The sequence below is a fragment of the Olea europaea genome, chromosome 21 (genome assembly GCF_002742605.1).
Source record: "Olea europaea var. sylvestris chromosome 21, O_europaea_v1, whole genome shotgun sequence".
Classification (NCBI taxonomy): domain Eukaryota; kingdom Viridiplantae; phylum Streptophyta; class Magnoliopsida; order Lamiales; family Oleaceae; genus Olea; species Olea europaea.
The window spans coordinates 8604339-8628484 of NC_036257.1; the positions used below are offsets into that span (position 1 = coordinate 8604339).

Below are 24146 nucleotides of genomic sequence, written 5' to 3' on the forward strand. Positions count from 1 at the left end.
CTTTGGAGAACGTTTGTTTAAAAGATAAGAAAAAGTTTAGAATTGAAGTATAAATATTTTATTTTGAGAATGTATAGTTGAAAATAATTTTTTTTTTTAAAATGAATTTTTAAATAATGAGACTTGAACATGGTCAAAGTTAACCCCCGAGACATCTTTGTCCTCCATTTTGTATCTCTTCGAAGAGGATTGTACATTTAGGTTTCGATTGAGCGCTGTTTATCTTTTTCTTTTTTCTTTTTTTTTTCCTTCTTCTTCTTCATCTTTTTATTTTTTATTTTTTATTTTTTATTTTTTATTTTTTATTTTATTTATTTTATAAAATTATTTAAAAAAAAAAAAAAGGAACTATTAGAGAAGGACACTTCGAATGCTAATTAGGATATTTTTGCCACGAGATTTCCCTCGCCCTCAATAACGAACGCCTGGGGCTCGTAGCTTCCACAGTAGCTTTCTCTGTCAAATCCAATCCGTTTATCACTCACTCAACATATACAACTAGAATCACTTCTTTGCATTGAAATTGATAAAACTCGGATTCAGGTTCAATGGTTCGAACTCGAAGAGCCATTCAAAAAATGCCTCATCGGATATTCTGGTACTCTTCCGTGCCTATGCATATGCATACGCGCACGTTGTGTTCTCATGTAGATCGGTTCAATAATTTGCTATTGCTAACGATGTTGAATTTTTAGGTTATGATTCCCTTTAATTAGCTATTTTGCACTTATTTATCAACAATGTGTTATATCTGTTAGCATTTCATTGTTACTTGTTATGGCAGTAATGTCTGAATCCATTGCCGAGCAGATTTTTCTTGTGTTAATTTCTTGGTCTAGTGATTGCTAGTGGTTACTTTTGTATACGTTTATACTTTAGGAATTAAATACTGAAAGATTGATTCAATAATTGGATTCAAACTACTACTAATTTATTTTTATTTTTATTTTTTTTGTGCGTTGTATGTAGTAGTAGCGAGTAGTTCCAGAACCTATGAGTAATTTAATAAATAGTTGGAGAAGAAGTCGCAATTCTTAGTGGAAGAGTTGGCAATAGGTTGAGAACTGGCAAGTGGTGACCACCATTAGACGATGAAGTATTTTAGAAGAGGGTGTTTGATAGTGATAACTATTGAGGAGTCATCCTCCTCTGTTGCTTTGCTTATGGAAACATGTATTGGGTGCATAATTAATGGAAATAATTAGATTAATAATCACTTAATTGGTATTTTTGTAGGCTGTAATCAAGGTTTTGGGAGAAATATCAGATATACACTACAAGGAAATTATAAGTGATTACCTTTTTGTCAAGTACTTCTGTTTTTGAATAACATTGGGAAGGAAAATAATTTATAGAAAAAAAGGTTTTCAATCATTTGAACTTTGAGATATGTACTTGGCGTAGAAATATCTCTCTCTAAATTTCAGATGTTACGCATGAACCTGGGAAACAAAATTGTTTGTTGTGAGAAGATTTTCATAATATGTAGGTTCTCTCATTCCCAACCATTTTCTTTAGTGACAAATGGAAGCATATTGACTACAGGATGGAAACTTGTATATTTGTGAAGATCATGTTGGAATCCATGAAGACAATAAATAAATGCATTATTATAGTCAGAGTTTGCTCAAGTACACTTTCACCTTCTGAAATTGCCTTTTATTTATTTATTTATTTATTTATTGACACCTTGGAGTCTTCTTGATATCAGGTTGAAATAAATTTGAAGAGTCTTAGAAAGCATATAGTTTAAATTTGAATAAGTCAGTTGATAAAATCAGTGGTTTGAAATTATTAGTTTCTCAGTTATGCTAATTTTGGCGTTCAAACTACAACTTACAAAAGTACAGCCCAGTGCCCATAATTAAAATATATTGAAAATGTTAGTTTCAGCAATATAGTTCTAAAATTAGTGTCAAAGTAGCTAGTTTTGTTGATTGCTACATATCTAAAGTATTTATATATATAAGCGTTCTCCTAAAACTACATCTATTGTTAAAAATTTTAACTGTAGGTGTAAATCTACACTTTTTATTTCGGATGTGGAGAGATTATGGTTGTTAGGATGGCAACATATTGGATAATTTACTATCAGGCTTGAAATGAGATATTTCATATTAATGTTGTGCTCCAGGTTATTTTACCATGAGTGGCTTTGAATGATCACTCGATGCTTTCTCAGCTCAGAGTGTTGGTACTCAAAGGGTTCAATTATCGTAAAGGAATGTCACTTATCTATTTTTTTTCATATTAGCTTCTGGAGACTTCCTTCCTTTCTTTTAATATTTTTTGAGGGTCATTTGGGATGATGCAATTTTATTGCTTGATATTTACTGTCAATGACTTAAGTTCTGTCTCTTCTGGGTCGTGCATTTTATTCTACCCACAGTTGATCCATTAAATTCTCGTTGCATGAAAATATGGTCTTCAAAGTTTCGCTCATAGCAGTTTTAGTTGCTGTATGATATTCCATGTGCTGTAGGAAAGAAGATTCAAGGAGCCCTTTGACTCTATTCCCTCTTCAGACGAGCTTTACATTTTTGGGGAGGGGTTTATGCTCAATGTGCTTGTTGCCAATGCATGTGAAGATAAGAAGCTCTCCATTTTAAAGCAGGTGGCAGCCACTTTGGTGAAGGGATTGAGTTCAAGTCCTACTGCCTTGATCAAGAAAATAGCTGGATTGGTGCAGTCTCCTGGTACCTTTGTTAGTTTATTCTTTCATTTTGGTGCATGATTTTCTCTCTCTTTATTTTTTGAGTTATTTTTCTAAAGATGTGGGTACTTTGTCTCTTCCTCTCTTAAGCTTATTGTTCCTAGCTTTTCTCTTTGGTATTGAATCTAATATACCAGTTATTTATGTGAAATATAATTATTACCAGATTACTGGCAAAGAATTATTGCATGGATTACTAGTGACTGAAGTTTTAATGATTCAAGATATGCCGAACTGATCAAAATATTAAAGGTGCTACAGATTGTCATTTTTATGCATTACAGAAGGAAGATCATTGGGTTTATGTCCATGATTTGAATCATAAAAGGCAAAATGGGCTTACCTTGGGGATAATATAATTCCTTCAAAGCTGTGATTTGCATCAGTTAAATGATTCACTGAATGTTTTGGATCCCTTGTAGTCAAAATTGATGATCCTGACACGATCACCTAGCACAAAGTAGTGGTGAACTGAAGCCGGTTTGACTGATTGTTTCTTTGAAGAGAAGGGTATTTGATGTTGGATTGAGATCATATATCAGAAGAGTAGTAAAATGATGAGTTTTAAGAAGCTTGTCCCCAGTGTCAAAGACCATGTACTCATGAAATAAGACTATCTCTTGAGTGCAGGGTGGCATTCAAGTGTGCCATCACTGGATGCTTCCCTTTCTACATTTTTCTCTTGGATGAGGGGAAAAATAATTGAAAGTTTTAATGGCCAAAATGAATTGATGCTCAATTTTTTTATTTATTATTTTGGAAAGGTATAGAATTGTTGTTATGTTGTCTTCTTCCTTAATTTTCCAAAGGAAAGGAAAACAAAGAAAAATATTTGGCACTCGTGTTGTTTTATGTTCTGCTTTTTTACTTTAATATTTTATACTGGGTTCTTACTCTTTCACTTCAGTAGTTGTTTCTTTATCTGAGTTATCATAGTGCAGTTGAGGATTAGTTTATCTCATTTTTATCTTGCTTCGCAAATGTTTAATTGGATTCGTCACTGTTGTTGTACTAAATCATACAAATTATTTTGTATTGTAATAGCCTAGTTGACATGTAGTAATCTGGAACATGGCTGATTTATTTGGAATTGCTCAATTAGAAGCTGAAAGAAATGTGTAGTTTCAAAATGCTTAGCAAGTTATGTAACACTGAAGGGTGTCTTACTGCACTATTAAGCTATAATTAATTCTTTGTGCTGTCATGAAATTATGGTTTTTTGCATTTGACTAATTGCCACTATATACAGGTTTGTGATTACTTGCCTCTGACATCATGGTATCGATGTGCTAGGTCAAATTAAACAATGGTTCATGTTGTTCTCGGGCAATTTTGTTCAAAGTTTTTGCTGATACTTTTGGTCTTGATGGTAGGCTCATGGTGGTAAGTATTTTATCTTCATTGGAGTTGCATATAAATTTCTTTTTCCTTGTGCTATGTGATGATGTTCCAGTTGCAGTTTGCTAACAGAAAATATGTTGCTGTTATTGATTGAAGAAAACTTTTTTTTTTGATAGGTAATCAAATAATTTTATTACTTAAAAGAGAATATACGGGGGGTGTACAATCACTTTAAGCCATTAAGGAACAACATGAAATTAGGCAACCCATCTACAGAATTTCTAGCCACAGCATTAAACCAAGAATACAAGGTAAAGTAAAATGTTTATCTTATCTGCTCTCTTGTCTTTGTTTGGTCTTCGAAGTAACGGTTGTTCCTTTCTCTCCACACGTACCATACAATGCAGCCCGGGATAAGGTGTCATGCTAGTTTGCTATCCTTATTCCGAAGTTTTCTACGCCATGCCTGTATCACGTCCTCTATACGATGAGGCATCACCTAATCCATAGATTGTGAACTGAGTATACTGTTCCAAATCCAACATACACCATCACAATGAATGAACAAATGATCGATCGTCTCCCCATCCTTCTTGCACATATAACACCACTCGGTTGCGTAAAAGCCTTTACGACAAAGATTATCCACCGTTGAGACCTGTCCCCTCACAACTGTCCACAATAGGAATGCCACCCGAGGAGGCAATTTACACTATCACACTAAATTCCAGGGGAATGAATTATTCACACATCCCATGAGGGAACCAAAATACGAGCGAACTGAAAAAATGCCATCTTGTGCTGTCCTCCACCTGATGCAATCCCTCTCTCCAATCCAAATTTAGGCCTCATGTAAAATGGTCATAAACAGCGAATAATCTTTCAATTCCCAATCCTGAAGATCCCTCCTAAAAGTAATATTCCAGCTATAGCTCCCATTATTAATGTCTAAGAGATCACTCACCATAGCAGTGGACACTGAGGCAATGCGATGCAAAGAAGGGAATCTCTCCTTCAGCGGTTGATCTCCGCACCAACAATCATCCCAAAACTTAATCTCATTACCATTTCCAACCACAAACTTCAGTTTGTCCAAAAAAGCACTCCATTCCCGTCGGATATACATCCACAAGCTCACCCATAAGAACCACGATCCTCAAATGTACACCATCCTCCCTCCGTCACACCATATTTCGCCCCAATTATTTCTCTCCAGAAGCTTTCCCTCTCCACTCCAAATCGCCACAACCACTTGCCTAATAAGGCTTTATTGAACAACATAAGGCTCCTCACCCCAAGACCCCTCATCCTCATTGGCAAACAAACAACTCCCCAATTGACCAAATGGAGTCTCCTCTCCTCTCCCCTCCCAACCCTGCCCACAAAAATTCTCTTTGAAGCCTCTCTAATCTCTTTGTCACTACAATCGGAATGGGGAACAATGACAAAAAATAAGTAGGGAGATTGGAGAAAGTGGATTTAATGAGAGTAAATCTACCTCCCTTAGAAAGGTACATATGCTTCCACCCTGCTAACCTTCTCTCCATCCTTTCCACAATATCATTCCAGATATGGGTACTTTTAAATCGTGCCCCTAACGGGAGTCCTAGATATGACATCGGCAACTGCGCAACTGTACAACCTAATATATCAGCTAGCTCCTCGACATTATTGACCTCCCCAACTAGAATAGTCTCAGACTTCCCCAAATTGATTTTCAAACCAGACACCGCTTCAAAACAAAAGAGCAGACGGCGCAAGTTCCTGAATTGTTCAATATCTGCATCGCATAAGATCAACGTGTCATCTGCAAATAACAGATGAGACGCCTACAATTGGTCAACCATAAAACCCCTTATCAAACCCGCTCTCACGGCTCTTTCAATCATCCTACTGAGAGTGTTCCATCACAATGACAAATAACAATGGGGACAATGGATCCCCTTGTCTCAAGCCTCTACTGCTCCGGAAATAACCATCAGGTGTTCCGTTGATCAAAACTAAGAATGAAACAGTAGAAATACAGAATTGAATCCATTTACACCATTTATCCCCAAAGCCACAGCGCCTGAGCATATACAAGAAGAATCCCCAATTCACATGATCGTAAGCCTTCTAAATATCTAGCTTACAAAGCATCCCTGGGGCCCTTAGGCGCATTCTTGAATCTATGCATTCATTCGCTATAAGCACAGAGTCCAAAATCTGACGCCCTTTTACAAATGTATTCTGAAACTTGGACACTACTTTTCCCAGCACCTCCTTTAATCTGTTTGCCAGGACTTTCGAAATAATCTTATACACTCTGCTGACAAGGCTAATGGGGCGAAAGTCCTTAATATCAATCGCTCCCGGTTTCTTAAGGATGAGCACAATAAATGTGGCGTTAGAACTTCTCTGGAATCTGCCACGTTCAAAAAAAAAAAGATAAAGTATTCACAATGTCCGGTCGAACCACATCCCAGCACGCTTTGTAGAATCAGAACGAGAAACCGTCCGGTCCCGGAGCCTTATCATCGTTCATGCTGAAAACAACCTCCTTAATTTCATCCTCCCCAAATGGTCTCTCCATCCATCGGGCATCATCCTCAGTGATTGTAGAAAAATGCAATCCCTCCAATTCTGGCCTCCATTCAAATTGCTCCCGATAGAGGTTCTGATAAAAATTCACCAGTTGGCTTCCAATTTCCTGTGGTTCCTCATAAGTAACCCCGTCCACCTCCAAAACTGTGATGGAGTTGTTCCTCCTATTAGAATTGGCGACCCTGTGGAAGAATTTAGTGCATTTATCCCCCTCTTTCAACCAAATAAATCTAGATTTCTGTCGCCAATTAATCTCCATCTCCACCAACCTCTCCATCTCTTCCTTTAATACTTTATGTCTCTCCTTCTCCTCCGCAGTCAACCCCTGACTCTCTTCCCGCCTATCCAACTCTATCTCTGACAGACACTGATTTTTACTGCAGTTAACATTGCCCACAACTTCCTCATTCCATTTCTTTAAGTCCCCTTTCAACGCCTTTAGCTTCTGATCCAATACAAAACAGAGAGACCCACTAACTTCATAGGAAGTCCACCACGTCTGTACTCGCTCCCTAAAACCTTCTACTTTCAACCACATCTTCTCAAACCTGAAAGGTCTTCTTCTACCACCCCTTCTATTCCCCGATAACATAATAGGAAAATGATCCAAGTATACCCTCTCCAATCTTCTCTGAGTGACATCTGAATATTTAGACTCCCACTCCCCACAAATCAAGAACCTATCAATACGAGACAAAACAGGTCGATCCCGATTGGATGATCAGGTAAAATCTCCCCCAATCATGGATAAATCCACCAACAAATTCTCCCTAATAAAATCTGAGAACTCCTTCATTGCCCTAGTTAGTCTCCCACCACTCGACCTCTCCGAAGGAAATCGAATCACATTGAAATCACCCCCAATACATGTAGGGAGATTTCACCAAGCTCTCATTCCAGCCAGTTCATCCCACAAACCCACTCTATTGTCATCAGAATTAGACCCATAAACACCTGTGAACATCCACCGAAATCCATCCTCACAATTTTTGAAAGAAATCGATATGGAGAACGCCCCTATACTCACCTCCTTCATCTCAAGCACTCTAGTGTCCCACATCACCAACACGCCTCCTGAAACCCCTGATGACCCCAAAAACTGATATCCTACATGATCTCCCCCCGCCGCCGCCCCCGCCCCCATAAACTACGAATCACCGCCCTCGAGATAAACTCCATCTTAGTTTCTTGTAGGCAAACAAGATTTGCCCCCCATCCCCTTAGCAAATGACGAACACCAAGCCTTTTACTAACCTCATTGAGACCCCTTACGTTCCAGCTAATGAGTTTTGGCATCATTGTAACACTCCATAACCCCTCCCCATTGTTCCTTTCTTGGACTCGCCACCCTTACCAGCATAGTTTACTGACCATTTGAGTCTCTTAAGTTCACGATCACCATTTCTTCTTAATTTACTTTCATGTGTACTGATATCTTGTCCCCTATTAACCTCCAGCTCCTCGAATAATTGTAACAATCTACTTTCATACACATCACATGACACGCCAACCAACTAACTGAATTCCTGAATTTTTTATAGAACCCAGTTTGAAGGTGGGTGACCAACTTCTAACACATCAGCTCCTGAAGTATCCTTACCCTGATAGCCCTCGAGATGATCAAAGGACCGTTCTTTCTCTTCCACCACTGGTATAATGTCACTGTCACTTTCTCCTTTCTTGGCACCACCTACCCATAACACCAAAGTTTTTTCGGTCCCCATATCATTATCTTTTGTCCTCCTATTATAAGCGTTCGTAACCTTTGATGTCGTCTGTGTAGAGTTGTTTTCTTTCACAGTGTCCATTGTCAATTTCTCCAAGTTCACCATATTAAACTCCCCTTCCTTAGACAGCGGTTCCTCTTCTTGTTCAATTGCAATCCCCGTGTCTACTTCAGTTCGGTTGACCCCCACAAAGTCAACCCCGTCATCGTTTTCATGGTATCCCGCTTCCATCCTCTTCTGAGATTCACAATGTTCATCTCCTCCCTGCTTTGCATGTTCTGTAATTGATGGTAGTTCCTCATGAGTCAATCCCGGTACGTATATTTCACCGGTTTAATCCTCATCCAACTCAACCCCACACTTGTGACAGCGTACCAATTTCATGGGCTCCATCTCAGGCCCGCTTCCAACCAGTCTAAGTAATTCATCCAATGCTCCTTTCAACTCCTGCGCACGGGTCATTATTTCAGCCCTACTCAAACAAATGACGCGACCTTCGTTATCACCGATTTTATTTGTCCTTTCCTTTTGCTGTAGCATCCGTTGGTTGGCATTCTCCGAGGTCTGTGAGTTTGCTATAATTTCTGCATAAGTCATCCTTTGTCTGTTTCGTTCATTCACCGTTTGTCGTTTGGCCTTATCCCTAGCAACAAATGAGTCAACAACTGCTTGAAACACCTGCAAGACCGACGCCCATCCCTCTCCATTTGCACCTTCTAGTATCGTGACAACTCCTTTCCGACGCCTCTCCCCATATTGTGCTATCATCAAATATCTGCCTCGACGGTTCACACACCGTTGTGCTAAAAAAGCTCTTGAAGACTCGTTGAATTTAAAAACACATTCCTCAAATTCACTTCTCATCCTCAATCTGTTTACCATATTCACCATCCAAATAGCACCATACCTTCCCATAAAGATTGAATCCTATAACTTCGAACCCATTCTGTTAACTTAACAGTGCCAGAATCATTAATAGATACTGCGAAGTCCTTCGCCTCCACTCTGAAACGATGATTGAATACCATACTACGCACATCCGCCAATTTTTCCCCCTGATTGTGTACTAGCAATTCATCAAATGGAGGAACGGACAAGCCGATTGATCTCGGAGCAGCAGGCTGCCGCCGCAGGTTTTCCGGCGGCGGCGCGTGGACTACAAGCGCCGGCAAACGCGCGGCCGGAGCGGCGCGTGTAAGGTACAGAATACCGGCAGGGGTCGCCGGTCCCTACTGAGGCCACCGGTGAGGCGCGTTTCCTCGAAATGTGGCCGGATCTAGCGGAAACGGCTGGGCGGCGCTAGGGTTTCCCGCAGTAAACTACACCTGTGTGTGAATGACATGGTTGGAGGGGCTGATTTGTGGCGTGAGGCCGGTTATGTGGTGCCTACCGGACAGTTGGTCGCTAGCGCCGGTAGTGTGGAGGTGTGGTGGTTGGGTTATTTTGGATTGTGAGGGGAGCTCCATGGGGGGGAAGGTTTTCGCCTCTCACAGAAAAAATGATTGAAGAAAACTAAGAGAAATTACAGAAACAGAATGGAAACAATAGCCATTCGAGAGGACTAAAGTCTCCAAAAGTTCTCTCTTCTACTCACTCAATATCCTCCCCTCTATTGCTAGCTTCTACCTTCATTTATAGATCTCTTCTAACAGAATTCAGTTTTCTCTCCCCACCCACTTGTAGGATATTCTGCTTCTGGATCTTTCAAGAATAAGTGAGGTGGATTGGAGCCTATCACTGTGCTTCTCAACAGCTTGGCTTCCAAAGAGTGGACTTAAAATTAATGTGGATTCCCAGTATATTTCAGCTATTGCCCAAATCTTTCCCTTTTTCTTTCCCTGTTCTCAGGGTTTACCTAGAGGAGGAGTAATGGAACGAGCAGATTCATTTAAGCAAATGTCTGCCATAGTTGTTTTGAATTCTGTAGAACTCCTAGGTGATCTTATGCATTTTCCGGGCAAGCTGACACTAAGCTCTGGAGAGGCACTTTTTCTTACTCATCTCTACTGGTGAGAGTGATTCTGCAGATAATAACTCATATGATTCGCCTACTGATTATCTTTTCAGATCAAGCAGATGTTCAACGGTAAGAACCTGTATTTTAGATCTGTAAAATTTGAGGCTTTGGTAACAACAATTTTGTGGCTTCAATACTAATCACATTAGGTTTAAGATTTGTTTCTTTTTCTTTTCTCTACCCTCCGCAGAATGTAGTACAATCATTCTTCAGACCGCATATCATTATAAGGTTGAAACAGTTATGAATACTTGCAGTTCATCTTTGAGGACAATACTGTTGCAGTGTTAAACCCTGAATTGAAGTGATATTTGAATTGAAGTGGAACCATGTTTTAAATGGTTGATTTTACTCTTTATAATGGTGTAGGCTTTTGACTTTTGCAAAAGATTAAATATTCTTGTTTTGTAGTCCAACTAATACAACTTGTTCTTACAGTTTACCGCACTGGCACTGATAACCTGATGTAGAAAATTCGTTTTCACGGCGCAGCCGGAAGAAAGTCATTGTTAAACAAAGGACAGCCAGTTCAAGGTTTTATTTATATTTACATGATAACTTTTTCTTATTATTAATTTCTTTACATGCTCGATAACTGGTAATCATATTTCTGATAAAAAGTGCTGATGTGAGACTTGTAATGGTCATAATGTGGAAAACAATTGGATTGGTCTAAAATTTCCTATACATCTGTGAAACTCTGATGTAGGATGCAAGGAACATGACTGAACAAGAATGAGATTCAAAAAGGAAGAGGAACAGAGAGGAGAAAGAGAAGAAGAGGAAGAGGGAGAGAGAGTGAAGAAGAGGGAAAGAACAAAAAGAATTCAGGGCGAGAATATCAATTCATTTCATATCAACATTGTATGTATTATAATGCATAAACCCTATTTATAACCCTATTTATACAGAGCTTTATAAAATATATTCTGAGTAGGAAACATCTAATCAAATCCTAGAAAATCCAGTAAATAAACGTAATAAAATCCTAGGAAATCTAGTAAATAAAACCTAATATCTTCTTTCAAAATAAGAATCTAAACATGGAAAGTGATCATATAATAATCTAATAGGATATCCATCATTTCTTCTTGTCTGATAATTCGACCCCGATGAGATATATTAAAATTTCTTAGACAGTGAGGATGATCTTTCTTCCCGACTAAATAATGATACTAACCACATCGAATCTGAAAATCATTTCCAAGCATCTGATCTACCCAATGGGAGACGATATTTCCTTTTAATGAAGTAGTGGCAACGAACTTTAAGAAGCAATGATGTGTGTAACTCATTCAAAATCCTATCGTGGAATCCACACGAGCACGATGCACTATCACAAGAGATTGGCGTGTAGAAACAAATGATTGCAACAACGGTGGCTCAAATGTGCTTCGATAAAGAAATAATTCTGTTATATTGAAAACAAAACCTTCATTTAAGTGTGATAATAGTCAAATAGGATGTATGGAAACAATTTTGCTGTATTGAAAACAAATTGACGTTGAATGCAAGGAACACAATTGAATAAGATGAAGATTGAAAAGAGAGAGGAGTAACAGAAGAAGAGGGATAGAGAGAGAATTTAGGGAAGAATATCAAATTTGTTTCATATCAAAATTTGAATGTATTACAATGCATAAGCCCCTTTATATAGGGTAATTGAAGAAAAAAATACTATAAAATCTATTGAAGGCATGTGAGAATTTGATCCTAGCTAGTGGTACAAGACAGACAACTAATCATGTTTCCTAAAATAAGCGTCTAACTTGAAAAGTGAATTAATACTATCTCTACTAAAATTCTCACCACTCTGATATTTGTAATCTATGGGAGCTTAATCCAAGAGGGAAGAGCCACATTGTCAAGATGTAAAAACATATCTCAATGACTACAAGAGAAGTGGGAGAAATAAGTGGTAGTCTAGTTTCTTTTGGAGAACACAACATAAGCCATGCCATCCACTTGATTGGACGAAAAGATTTAAAATGTTGTTGCGTTTAGTGTAACTAGTAATCTTCTTCAGCAAACTTGTCTAATTTCATGCAATTGTATGAAGTGTTTTTTAGCATGGGAATTCTATCTTATTTCCACCTTAAATTCCAAATTAGCTGGATTTTGTTAATTGTTCCCATTTAACTTTCATTGACGATTTAGTAAATCTTTTATCCCAGCAAACGAGAAATGCATTTCTATGAGAGATTAATGTGGAATTATGTGTTTTACATGACATCCCCTATCAGTATTGGCAATGACATCCATCATATTTTTCGTCATATATTTTTTATTTTCTAAATGATTTGATTTTTCTATACAACAACCCATCTCAGTCTTGATATTCTTTTTGATTAATTGACAAGGAAAGTTTTATCATTTATTTCTTTTGTTCTGTCATCTGTTGTATTATTAAAGCTTATGATGGGTTCTCTTTTCACTGTATGGTTCATTTTACTAATATATTTTCTTTCGACAAATAATCTCCCACTTTTATGATGGGTTGCATCGTATAGTGTGTGTGTGGAAAGAAAGAAATAGCCGTTGTTTTGACGGTCAAACGCGGACAACAAAGCAGATTAGAGAATTATTTTATTTGACATTGTATTCTTGGATTGATACTGCGGCCTACTAGACATATAGATAGGCTGTCCAATTTCATATTGTTCCTTTCTAGTTTAAATTGATAATATACTTCTAGTGTATTTCCCATTGATTAATAAAATATTTGATTAACTTTCAAAAAATAAAAAATAAAAAATTTCCTACCTACTTTTTCTTCATTTCTCTTTTTTGTTTGTCGAAAGCGGTAAGAAAATCTGCTTTCTAGTGGTGTTATTAACTTTCATTTCATTAACCAATTACAGGTCTGTTGTTGTATATCCGATAGATGCTTGTAGGAGAAGACGAAGTTGTATTATCATGATACCAGAGATTGGTGATGATACTGTAAGGTGGTTGACTCTATTAGAACTTATAATGCTTTTTATAAGTTTTTATTTCTATGGCGAAGTTAAAGCTTGAAGATACTCATTCGAAAATGGAAATAAAATTGGATCTCACCATTAGTTCATCCTCATTTCATTTGAGATTTAGTTTTTGATTTTCTTGTAACTGCCATGTAATGAAATAAAATGTGTATCGGTGTCCGTTATTTAGTCGATGTTGGGCAATCTCCAACACTATCAAGCTCCAATACATCCTGTACATGCAACCTTCTGTCACAAGTGAAGAGATGCAGTGGCATAAACATGAGCGACGTTCAAATTTGGCACTAATAAGGGAAATAGTAATCAATGATGAATAATTATAAGGGATTTTGGAGAGTTTAATAAGGCCTTATTTGGGTAAGTGGTTGTGGTTATTCGGAGTGGAGAGGGAGAGTTTTTGGAGAGAATTATTGGGGCAAGATATGGTGTTATGGCGGGGGATGGTGCTAAGTCGATGGCCGTAGCTCTTATAGGGTGAGTTTGTGGTGGTATATCCGACGATGGTGGAACGCTTTTCGGGATAGATTGACTTTTGTGGTGGGGAATGGTAATATTATTAGTTTTGGGATGATTGCTAGTGTGGAGAGTAGTTGCTTAGGGAGGGATTTCCCCCTTTGTATCGTATTGCTTTGGAGCCGTGTATTACGGTGAATGAGGTCTTAGATGGAAGTTTTAATTGGAACATTGTCTTTTAGCGTGGTTTGTAGGACTAGGAAATGGATGATTATGCTTTGTTATTAACATCTTTGTATGAGGTATACATTAGGGTAGGAGAGGGTGATTGTAGCCGGTGGAGGTTGATATGGGATTGTATCTTCTTAGTCGGCACGTATTTTAGATCCTTATTGGGACCAGTGGAGAGTTATTTCCTTGGGAGATGGTATGAAATGTAAATTGCCTCCAAGGATGACATTTTTACTATGGTGGTTGTTAGGGGACAGGTGTTAACTACTGATTATCTTCAAATAAGAGGTTTTTATGTTACAGAGTGTTGCTATATGTGTAGGAAGGATGTGGAGACGATTGACTACTTGTTCTTTAATTGTGATGCTGCTCGTTTGTCGTGCAACGATATGCTGGCGTCTCAGCATATGGATTGGGTGTTGTCGAGGCATATGAAAGTCGTGTTAAAGGCATGGAGGAGAAAGTTTTGCGACAAGGATTGCAAGCTTGTATGGGGCCTTATTCCGAATTGCATCGTATGGTGTATGTGGAGAGAAAGAAACAACTATTGTTTTGATGATAAAAGACGAGCAACAGAGCATATTAGGGAAATGTCTTATTTGGCATGTATACTTTGTTTAATGCTACAACTACTAGGCATATAGAGGGGCTGTCCAATTTTATGTTGTTCCTTTTTGGTGTAAATTGATAATACACTTTTTGTGTATTTTCCATTGATTAATAAAATATTTGATTGCATTTCAAAAAAAAATATATTATTAGGGATTTTACCAAAAATGTTCCTTAACAGCCTTGCTAAACTCTAATACCCTATTAAATGACTACCTCACATAATATCTCTAAATGTTACAGAAAAGATGATTTTTTTTTTTTTTTTTAAAATCCTCAACAATGGACAATAAACCAATTGGTACCATCCATGGTATGGAATTTTCATCTGTTTACGCTCCTATTTCATGCCTTGTTTCATTATACTGTGTTAAGATGTGGTTGTAAACACCTAAGTTCCTCCCTTTTGAGTGAGGGTCCCATCACTTCTAGACGTGGATTACATGCTGATGTAGCTCGCACCACTTGTTTTCCTCATGACCTGGTTACAATAAAGTCTGATTATAAATGCGTTTGGTAGCTCTACCTGCTTTTTTGGTTCACATAACATTGACGGTGAGCTTGAATCAAGGGCCTTTCGAACGATGAATCAAACTCCAAGGAGAAATCGTCCTCCCAAGGAACAAGTAAATTTTACACAGAGATCTACAAGTGAAACAGATGATAGCTCAGATCTACAAGAAAGTGTATGTTCTTTTCTCTGCTTCTTTCTTAAAAGAATGACTTAGAAATCCTGCATATAACTCTTAAGTGCTACATTGTTTGTTTATCTTTTGGGTCACAAATTGATGTCTTGTTTTGCATTCGATCTCTCATGTTTTATCTTGTCAAGTTTTACTTAGAAGTTTCTTACATCGGGCAATCTCTTGGCCGTTTACTATACAAATCAAAAAGTTTCCCTTTGTATGATGTGCTAGAATCTGATCTACTCATTTTTTCGTATGGCAATTGAGAGCATTCACCTTATTAGAATCCAGACAGTTTGTTCAAGTTCACTTAAATAATTCCAAGCTTTCATAATTTTGTTTGGTGTTAATATCAGTGGTCAAATTATGTTGTTTTATCCTAAAATAATTTCCGATGAATGTTTTATGCACTTAATGCATTTTTTGTGTTCGACTTGTAACTATTATTGCTGAAACAAATTTTCTTGTTTCAGAATATTTACAACAGATCTTAATCTTGATCCGTGTGAATTAAATATTAACACATACCCATTAATTCAGATTTCTAATAGTTTCCTGAATGACCAGATATGTCTAGTCTTGTCCTGGAATTTAGCTGGAGTTTAATGTTTAATGTCATATGCTTCACTTTCCAGCTATCAAGGTTCAATCCTGAAAACCATATGAAATATAGTGTTCATGGGAAGCAAAAGGCAATATCACTTCCATCACCTCCTCAATGTTTTGGCAATCAAGCTTCTCTTAGGGATAAGGCAAGCACAATATCTGCCAGTCCTGATATGATGTCAATATTCAATAAAGTGCTTGGAACATCAAAGATTCTGAAGAAGCCATTGTTACCCTTTCAAGAATGGAACATTGATTTCTCTGAAATTACCATTGGAGCCCGTGTTGGAATCGGTATGTTATTTATATTAGTTTCTGATTAGCAAAGCAAAACTTGCTGTGAACATTCATTTCTAAATTGTTTCTGTAGTCGGAGATTAATATAGTCAAATAATTTTAGTGCAAGAGTGCCATGATAGGGGTTTCTATCAATTGAAGCCACTATTATCCATTTTTCCCCATTTTCAAAAAACGCTGTACATTTAAATGCTTTTTATATTCCCACTTTGTTCTACTGTTATTTGCCTGAATATGCTGACCCTCACTCCATCCCCTCCCTGATACACATGCACTTGCATCTTCGCGCACACATTATGTCAAATCTGATTCTATTGGGAGACAGAATATTTATTAATAAAGGGATAGAAATTATAATTTTTTTAGTTCTTTAGCTGATCAAATGATCTTTTATATCTATGTGCAGTCAAAAGGACACGTATCATCTGTTTAGTGCTTGTGTTAGTTCAAACACAACACATATAGTTCAAAAAGAGAACAACAAATTGGATGAGATATATATTTCGCATTTAAAAATATAATCTTCACAGCATAACCTAAGATTTATGATGTCCTAATATCATTTTGGTTAAAGAATGTTATGTTAATTAAGCTCGTTTTCATGTTTTAACTTTCTTGCAACCAGAAAGTCATAGTTATGATTGGAAAGAACAAGAATGTCGTTCTTTCCTTGGCTGTGATATTTCTCAAATAAGCCACTATCTTGATCCTGTAACGTTATCTCTAAGACAAAGCAATCCTCTAAATGCATTTACATAAACACATTGAACACTTTATGGTCTTAAAATGAACATGCTATTTGACATTGAATTTTATCTTTCTTTAATGCTATTCACCTCTTTAATAGTTTTCATTTTTTAAATTCAGTTTCCATTTTTTTCTTTTGTATTCTAGGATTCTTTGGGGAAGTTTTCTGTGGCACTTGGAATGGATTAGAAGTGGGGATCAAAGTGTTTCTGGAACAAGAACTGACTGTTGAGAATGTTGAAGATTTTTTCAACGAAATATCTATCTTAAGGTATTTTATAATTGGTGTGCTGATGTTATAGATTTTTGAATAAAACTATTTCCATGGACAAACATCTCTACATCCCCCAACAAAAGGTGAAAGGGGAAACTAGCATTTATTTGATACTGACATTTCTTTTTCCTTTTGCAGCCGTATCCGCCACCCTAATGGTAACGTCTTTCTTCAAACATTTCTGAAAATAGTAATATATTTTATCACGTAGCCTTTTTTACCTTTGGGATTTCACTTCCTTTCTCTCCTTGAAAGTTGGGAGATGTTAAGAGAGTGCTCGATATTTTTCTATGCAGTTATTCTGTTCCTTGGTGCTTGTACAAAGCCTCCTCGCTTGTCCCTGGTTACTGAATATATGGAGATGGGATCACTGTATTATCTGATCCATGTAAGTGGACTGAAAAAGAAACTTAGCTGGAAAAGGAGGGTTAAAATGCTTTGTGATATATGCAGGTTCACGCAGATACCATCTTCCTTATCTGTTCTCCACTGCACATTGAGTTGTGTGCTTGGTTTTAGGGATTCAGGGCATTTAATTTATCTTATGCTCGTAGCAAAAGAAAAAGGAAAAATGATGGTAAGGTGGTTGCATGATCATTAGATTCTCAAATCCAATGCACACAATCTGTTACAGGGTTTTTGTTGAGTATAGGGTTTAGTTTGAATTTTATTAATCTATTATCCAAGACTGGTTAATAAAATCTTTTAATCTCGTGATCTGGATAAGATGCCATGGCAGTCATGTCGAATCAGATGGGGTACGTGCTGTGTTCAACCGATAAAATTCACTTCAAATTACGCGGTAATTAATTTGTTAAATTTCACATTTGCACAGTTCATACTTTTTATCAAATGAAAACGAATATTTATTTGGTTACTCAATTAACTGGATGATGATACTGATTTTACTATTTAAAGAATTATTTTGTCAGTAAGTGCTGGGCTCTATTTCTTGCTTGGTGTTTCACTGTATCTCACTAATTATGCACCTTGAGGCAAACCTCCTAATTAACTTTTTTGTGCCTTGAAAGAGAACTTAATGGCCCTTGAAGAGCGAAACAAAGTCAAAAGAACGTACTATGATTAATCTCAGTTGAGAGGGGGGTTTATCATCAGTCTGGTATATGTTTTTCTGTTTCATTCCGTTTCTGTTTTAATCTCCACTCATCTCTGTTTATTAAGGGGACTGATGTGCTTACATCGAATGAAAATAGTACATCGTGATTTGAAAAGTGCGAACTGCCTCTTGAATAAGAATTGGACAGTGAAGATATGTGATTTTGGGCTTTCACGAGCACTGACTACTGTGCCAATGAAGGATTCTTCTTCTGCTGGAACTCCGGAATGGATGGCACCAGAACTTCTTCGCAATGAACCCTTCACTGAGAAATGTGATATTTTCAGCCTTGGTGTCATCATATGGGAGCTGTGCACGCTCAAAAGGCCATGGGAAGGTGTTCCATCTGTTCGAGTAAGTATAATGCTACCTCTCTACTGTTATTCAGAATAATAAAAAGGATTATACCCAAAGAAAAAAAAACTAAAATAGATTTATGCTGTTGCTTGAAATTCCTGAAGGTCCTCTGAGCAAGTTAATTGCAGGTTCATTTTTTACTTCTTCATAATTCGTCTTGATTGCGTTGTGCCGCTTTAGAACTAGCTTTTGATTCGTTCTTATTCCAGATTGCTGGGCAGAACCAGATGAACGTCCTAACTGCCAGGAAGTTCTCGCGCGCCTCCATGAGTGGGAAGGCACGCTGGGTTAGGTTGGTTCTTTTGATTTGTGTTAACGCCGTGATGGAAGTATTGAGAGTTGTTGCATGGGGAATTTGTACATAAATAAACCCATTTTGTGACTAGATAATGCTTCAGTTTCAATAAAGAAAGGTATTTCCGTGTGACTGCCATTCACGGTGCTTATATATTCCTCAGTCTGTACTTCGAATCTCTAGATATATTTGTTTTTTTTTTTTTTTTTTTCTCTTATCTAATTTATTGAATATTGTTAATGTGATTATATAATTTGAGTAATATTATTTAGCACTACTTACATTATAATTTCAATCTAGGCATCACTAAATGACACTATACGAGATATTCTTATAATGTGTGGTCCACTATCTCACCATCTACTAAATAAAAGAATAATATTATCTAGAACTAGTAGTGATAGAGCACTAGTATAGCTGTCATGCAAGTAGTGATTGAATATGTTAAATGTAATTTATTTTCCTACTTTTAAGGTAATCTATCAATTAATGACATTGGCACGTCATCTAGACCGGTACTTAGCACCAGTGGCACTAAATAGCATTACTCAAACAAAAGAAGAAGTTAAGAATAAAGCTCAGCAAAAATTTCCAGCCACTCACTTGTTCTATTTTTTTATTTAGCAGTGTATTATTTATTGTATACTTCGTAACTCTTCATTATATGGTATAATTCGTTCTTTAACCTTCTAGAGGTGTTATCACTAACAAACTGTTATCTAATATGAACATATAGCTAAAGATTAGACGACAAAGAAATCTCTTCATGGGTGATTTGAAGTGCGATACTATAGTCTTCTTACGAAATTCAGTTAAGACTTTATCTGTTTTCGTACCGCATCAAACTCAAAAAATTGTTAGGTCGAGTTGATGGGATTACTTCCATTAAGTGAAATCTGCAGGAGCAGGCAACAATATCAGATGGAATTTGAATCTGCAAATTCAAAAGTCTACAGGGTGATGATAAAAGAGTGTCAGTAAAATTCTCTTTTTGTTTACTTCCTTTGTGTGATGATTGCCAATACTAGAAAACAACAGCTGCATATTCAAGCATCCCCTTCTCTCATCTCTTCAATAATTGAAGCCATCAATAGACAGGCCATGATCCCATCTCACTTATCATTTTCTTCTGAACATATTAGTCCAAGAAAATCTTCTGCTTTTAAACTTAATTACTCATAATCTAACGAGTTAATCTTAGATTGTTGTGTGATTAGGTTTATCTAGAGGACCCCTCTCCCCTTCATCCTTCACATGTTGCCCACTAACTCTGCATCTCAGCCGTTAAATGCCTGGGCCCCTCTGTTCAATCAGAAATTCTACACCCAAGATTTTGAAGAACATGAATCAAATCATTATTGGGTAATATACATCAGATCAGTACATAAATATCTATGTATCTGTGTTAGATGGATCCATTTTCTCTGTGTCGTCATCTTGTTTTTTGAATTTCTTTATCTCAAAGTGGGCTTAGGTTGAACTGAACAAAGATAGCACATTTGTCAATCAAGAAAGTCCCAAATTCCAATTTCCATCTAATTGTGAAGAAATTCAAGCAATCTTTCTTGATTATTGGAAATGAATATTATGATATACTACCCACAATGCACATGATCTTACTCGGGCTTATTGAAAAATCATCAAACTCCTCTCAAAAGAAGATTATCTTGAAAAAAAATCCAATTTCACTCCTCTTTCCTCTCCTTTCATCTAATACCAGGAACCCCACATTCCCCTACACCAAACAAGGGCACTACACTAATAGCCTTCTCACCTACTCCAACAAAACATATTCAATCAGAGATTGACAAGTGTCAGAATTTGATTGAGCCATTTGGATGATCTAGCAATACCAGCCATGGACAAACATGTGTCTCCATATTCCTCCAACCCAAATTATTGAAATTAGCGAAGGGGAAGGGTACTAAGGAGGGAAGGTCGAGGGAGGGAGGGAGTGTTGAATGATAGATCCAAAAGGCAAAAGTACAGAATGAGGTGCAATTATTAATCCATGCCATATATGGATTTTATCCCAAGCAAGTGACAAGAGAATGCCGCATAGAAAAATGAGGACAAATAGGAGGGCCAAAAGCATATAATAAAACCATCATCCATCAGAAAAGAAATAAAGAGACAGATAAATTATTTTTAAAAATAAAAAAGAAAAATGAAAAAAAGAAAGAAACTTCTCTTTATCTTTCTGCCTTATATTTTCACTTCTTTCCACTTCTTCTTCCCTTCCCCTCTCTCCCCCTCTACATCCTCTTCTTCTCTATGTCTATGTCTCTCTTTCAGAGAGGAGATCAGAATTAGTGACCATGAAAAACACCATTAGATGCTGCATATCTTGCATTCTTCCATGTGGGGCCCTCGATGTAATTCGAATAGTACATACTAATGGCTATGTCGAAGAAATCAGTGGCACTATAAAGGCAGAAGAAATCATGAAATTACATCCAAAGCATGTCTTGAAGAAGCCCTCATCGCCGTCCGATGAAGGAATGTGTCCAAAGATTGTTGTGGTTCCTCCTGATGCAATACTAAAACGTGGAAAGATTTATTTTCTCATGCCTTTGCCTTCTCGATCCCATAAGACTCCATCGAGATCATCTACAAGGAGAAAAAAGAAAGAATCCGAAAAGGAAGATATTGCGAAAAACAGTGATCTTTCTATGAAAAACCTACTGGTTTCTGATCAGTACTTAAGTGAGATTTTATCTGAAAAGCTTTCAACTCAGAGAGATCGACGGAGAGGGCGTGTTGGCGTGTGGAGACCTAACTTAGAGAGAATTTCAGAGACACCAGACGAAGCTTAATGCCGAGTAATTTTTTCCCTTGTTATTTTTTCCTTAAGATTATCAATTAGGGTTTCTAGAACTCAGTACTAAGCCTTCTTTTTTCTTGTTTCATTTTCTTTTCTGTTTGTATATAATTATTTATTGAGCAATAACAAAAATTGTAATATAGTTAAATTATCCACAGATCGATAGGAGCCTCGAAAAAGAATTATGAGAAATGGTGACAATGACTTCACTCTATTCTGCAAGAAAACATTAACAGATAGAGTTGAATCTTGAATGTGGATCACAAACAGTTTTTGGAGAGAGAGAGAGAGAGTATTTTTTATTGTGTTCAATTGGGATCAAAGGAATTGTGTTAGATAAGAAATTGGTATTGAAAAAGATCCCACTTCTACTGTTCATCAACAGTATATCTGTATGTTAGTGTTTAATTCTTGGACTTTAACGGGTTTAAGAGATTGTGGTGTTTATCATATCAGCACCCACAAATGCCACAACAAAAATGATCCTCACAATTTTTCTTGAAGAAAAAAAAATCAGTTTCCATGTTTCATGGTGATAGCTCCTTCAACTGTCGGCACACTGGTAAACCTTAATTTATTTAACAAATATTAAACTTTTAAACGATGTGATTTAAAACGATTTACGACTTATTTTAAAAAAAAACCCTCGATTAGATATAATGACTTGTAGTATTTTAATATGATCAAAGTTATCTGGATGTTGATGAAATAATTGTCCCAAGTGCTTTGAAGCATAAAATACTGCACTTGTAGAAAGTGGGCAGTGTCTTTACCAAAATTGTTCTTTAAAAAAGATGATTTATATGATGCCATTAGCATCCTAGAAAGGTGATTACAGCAAGGTTAGAGCTTTCTGGGGTCACGGGTGATAAGCCCATATTCGGGACCAATTCTGGGGTCACACAATTGGTGGAATCTAATCGATTGGATCAATCAAAATGTCACAGCATTTAGCTTTTGAGTTCACTCACTTACATTGGCCCTAGCTAAAGCTATTGATTATATGCATAAATTTGATTAGTGGAAGAGTTGCTATTATATTGCACTCTTTGATATCAATTTGATTTCCTCACTTTAATAGTGATGTGATGGTGATCATGATGATTTAATAAGAACATCACATCTCGTTTTTATAAACAATAAAGGATTACGTTAGAAACATTGAAAAGTTAGCGAAACATCGAATAATTACGATATTAAGACTTGTATATTTTCGAAGAATACCTTCAAGTTTCCGATACTAAGATTTCAATTTTAAATAGTTAAAGACTTCATATTCGGTTCATAACTAATAGGACATTAGTTTTAACCCTTCCTTAATTTGTAATCTTCATTTGCTTCTTCAAATTCTCGAACTTGTCATTGGCTTTGTCAGAATGTTTGCTGGTTGATCGTCGTATTCTTTTTTCTGCTACAAAGTGAAATTTGTTTGGCTTATTCATGAACATGGAAAGTATGTTCACAAAAAATGTGATGTCTAGTCTTGTATTGAGATAAATCAAGTAACCAATCAATTCTATAGTAGAGAACAGCGTCGATGTCGTTCGCGTCGTCATGAACTTGTAATTTTTCATTCAAAGCGACTAGCTTGAACCGACTCATGTTGAATTCCTTGAGAGAGATATTCAACCATTACTTTACATCCCAAGAAAATGTTTTGCTAGGCCCAATTTCGTTATCTCGTAGTATTTGTCCATTCTTGCAACTATACATCTTTGCAAAGTCAATTCTTTGCTGTTGAGAATATCGTGCTTTGTACATTTGAATTGAATCGTCTTCAATGTATTTGATGGCCTTCTTCCATTTTGGCAACTTGACAAGCTCTCAATTTTATTTTATTTTTCTCTTAATGATATCCACTTCTTCATTCTTGGTTGACTTTCTCACTCACTTTCTACCAGGAACAACGAAATTGTAAGCCTGTGAAATTGAACTGACATCGCTGTTTTGAAAAAGTTGGTTTGGTTCCTCGTGGATTCGTCAACGTTTTAATTTTGAACGGAACTAAATCACTTCAAAGTGATTTGGTTTAATTTCAATCTTTGCAAAACTCTTACGAAAAAATGAAAATAAATAAATTTAAATTTATCCAACCAATTAAAATTAAGTACATCCCAATTAAAATGATATATCCATATAAGACTTAACACAATTTAACACAAATAGAGTGTTGTTCATCTAAATTAATTAATTAAATCATACTCAAATACTCATCACAACTGTGAATGTAAATTCCTCAAACGATGAAGTGTTGATCAACTGTCATACTCATCGACCTCCTATTA

General features: G+C 36.7%; 2 protein-coding genes across 20 annotated transcripts; both read left to right on the forward strand.

The window, feature by feature from the left end:
- The first annotated feature begins 371 nt into the window (after positions 1-371).
- LOC111370531 (probable serine/threonine-protein kinase SIS8) lies at positions 372-19194 on the forward strand. Of its 19 annotated transcripts, XM_022992260.1 has the most exons (15): positions 372-598; positions 2483-2696; positions 3963-4096; positions 4231-4365; positions 10048-10450; positions 10820-10915; positions 11091-11245; positions 13243-13329; positions 15179-15344; positions 15980-16244; positions 17142-17265; positions 17407-17426; positions 17565-17721; positions 18451-18739; positions 18952-19138. In XM_022992260.1, exons 8-15 carry the CDS (start codon positions 13298-13300, stop codon positions 19105-19107), a joined length of 1209 nt encoding a protein of 402 aa, XP_022848028.1. In that variant the 5' UTR covers positions 372-598; positions 2483-2696; positions 3963-4096; positions 4231-4365; positions 10048-10450; positions 10820-10915; positions 11091-11245; positions 13243-13297; the 3' UTR covers positions 19108-19138. The 19 variants fall into 19 exon arrangements, 16 of the variants coding, with proteins under 16 accessions (XP_022848028.1, XP_022848029.1, XP_022848030.1 ...); XM_022992261.1 differs by lacking the exon at positions 10048-10450; XM_022992262.1 differs by lacking the exons at positions 10048-10450; positions 11091-11245.
- Positions 19195-21191: 1997 nt separating this feature from the next.
- On the forward strand, positions 21192-22283 carry LOC111370534. The gene is made up of 2 exons (XM_022992275.1): positions 21192-21859; positions 22020-22283. Exon 1 carries the CDS (start codon positions 21356-21358, stop codon positions 21851-21853), a length of 498 nt encoding a protein of 165 aa, XP_022848043.1. The 5' UTR covers positions 21192-21355; the 3' UTR covers positions 21854-21859; positions 22020-22283.
- Positions 22284-24146: the final 1863 nt, after the last annotated feature.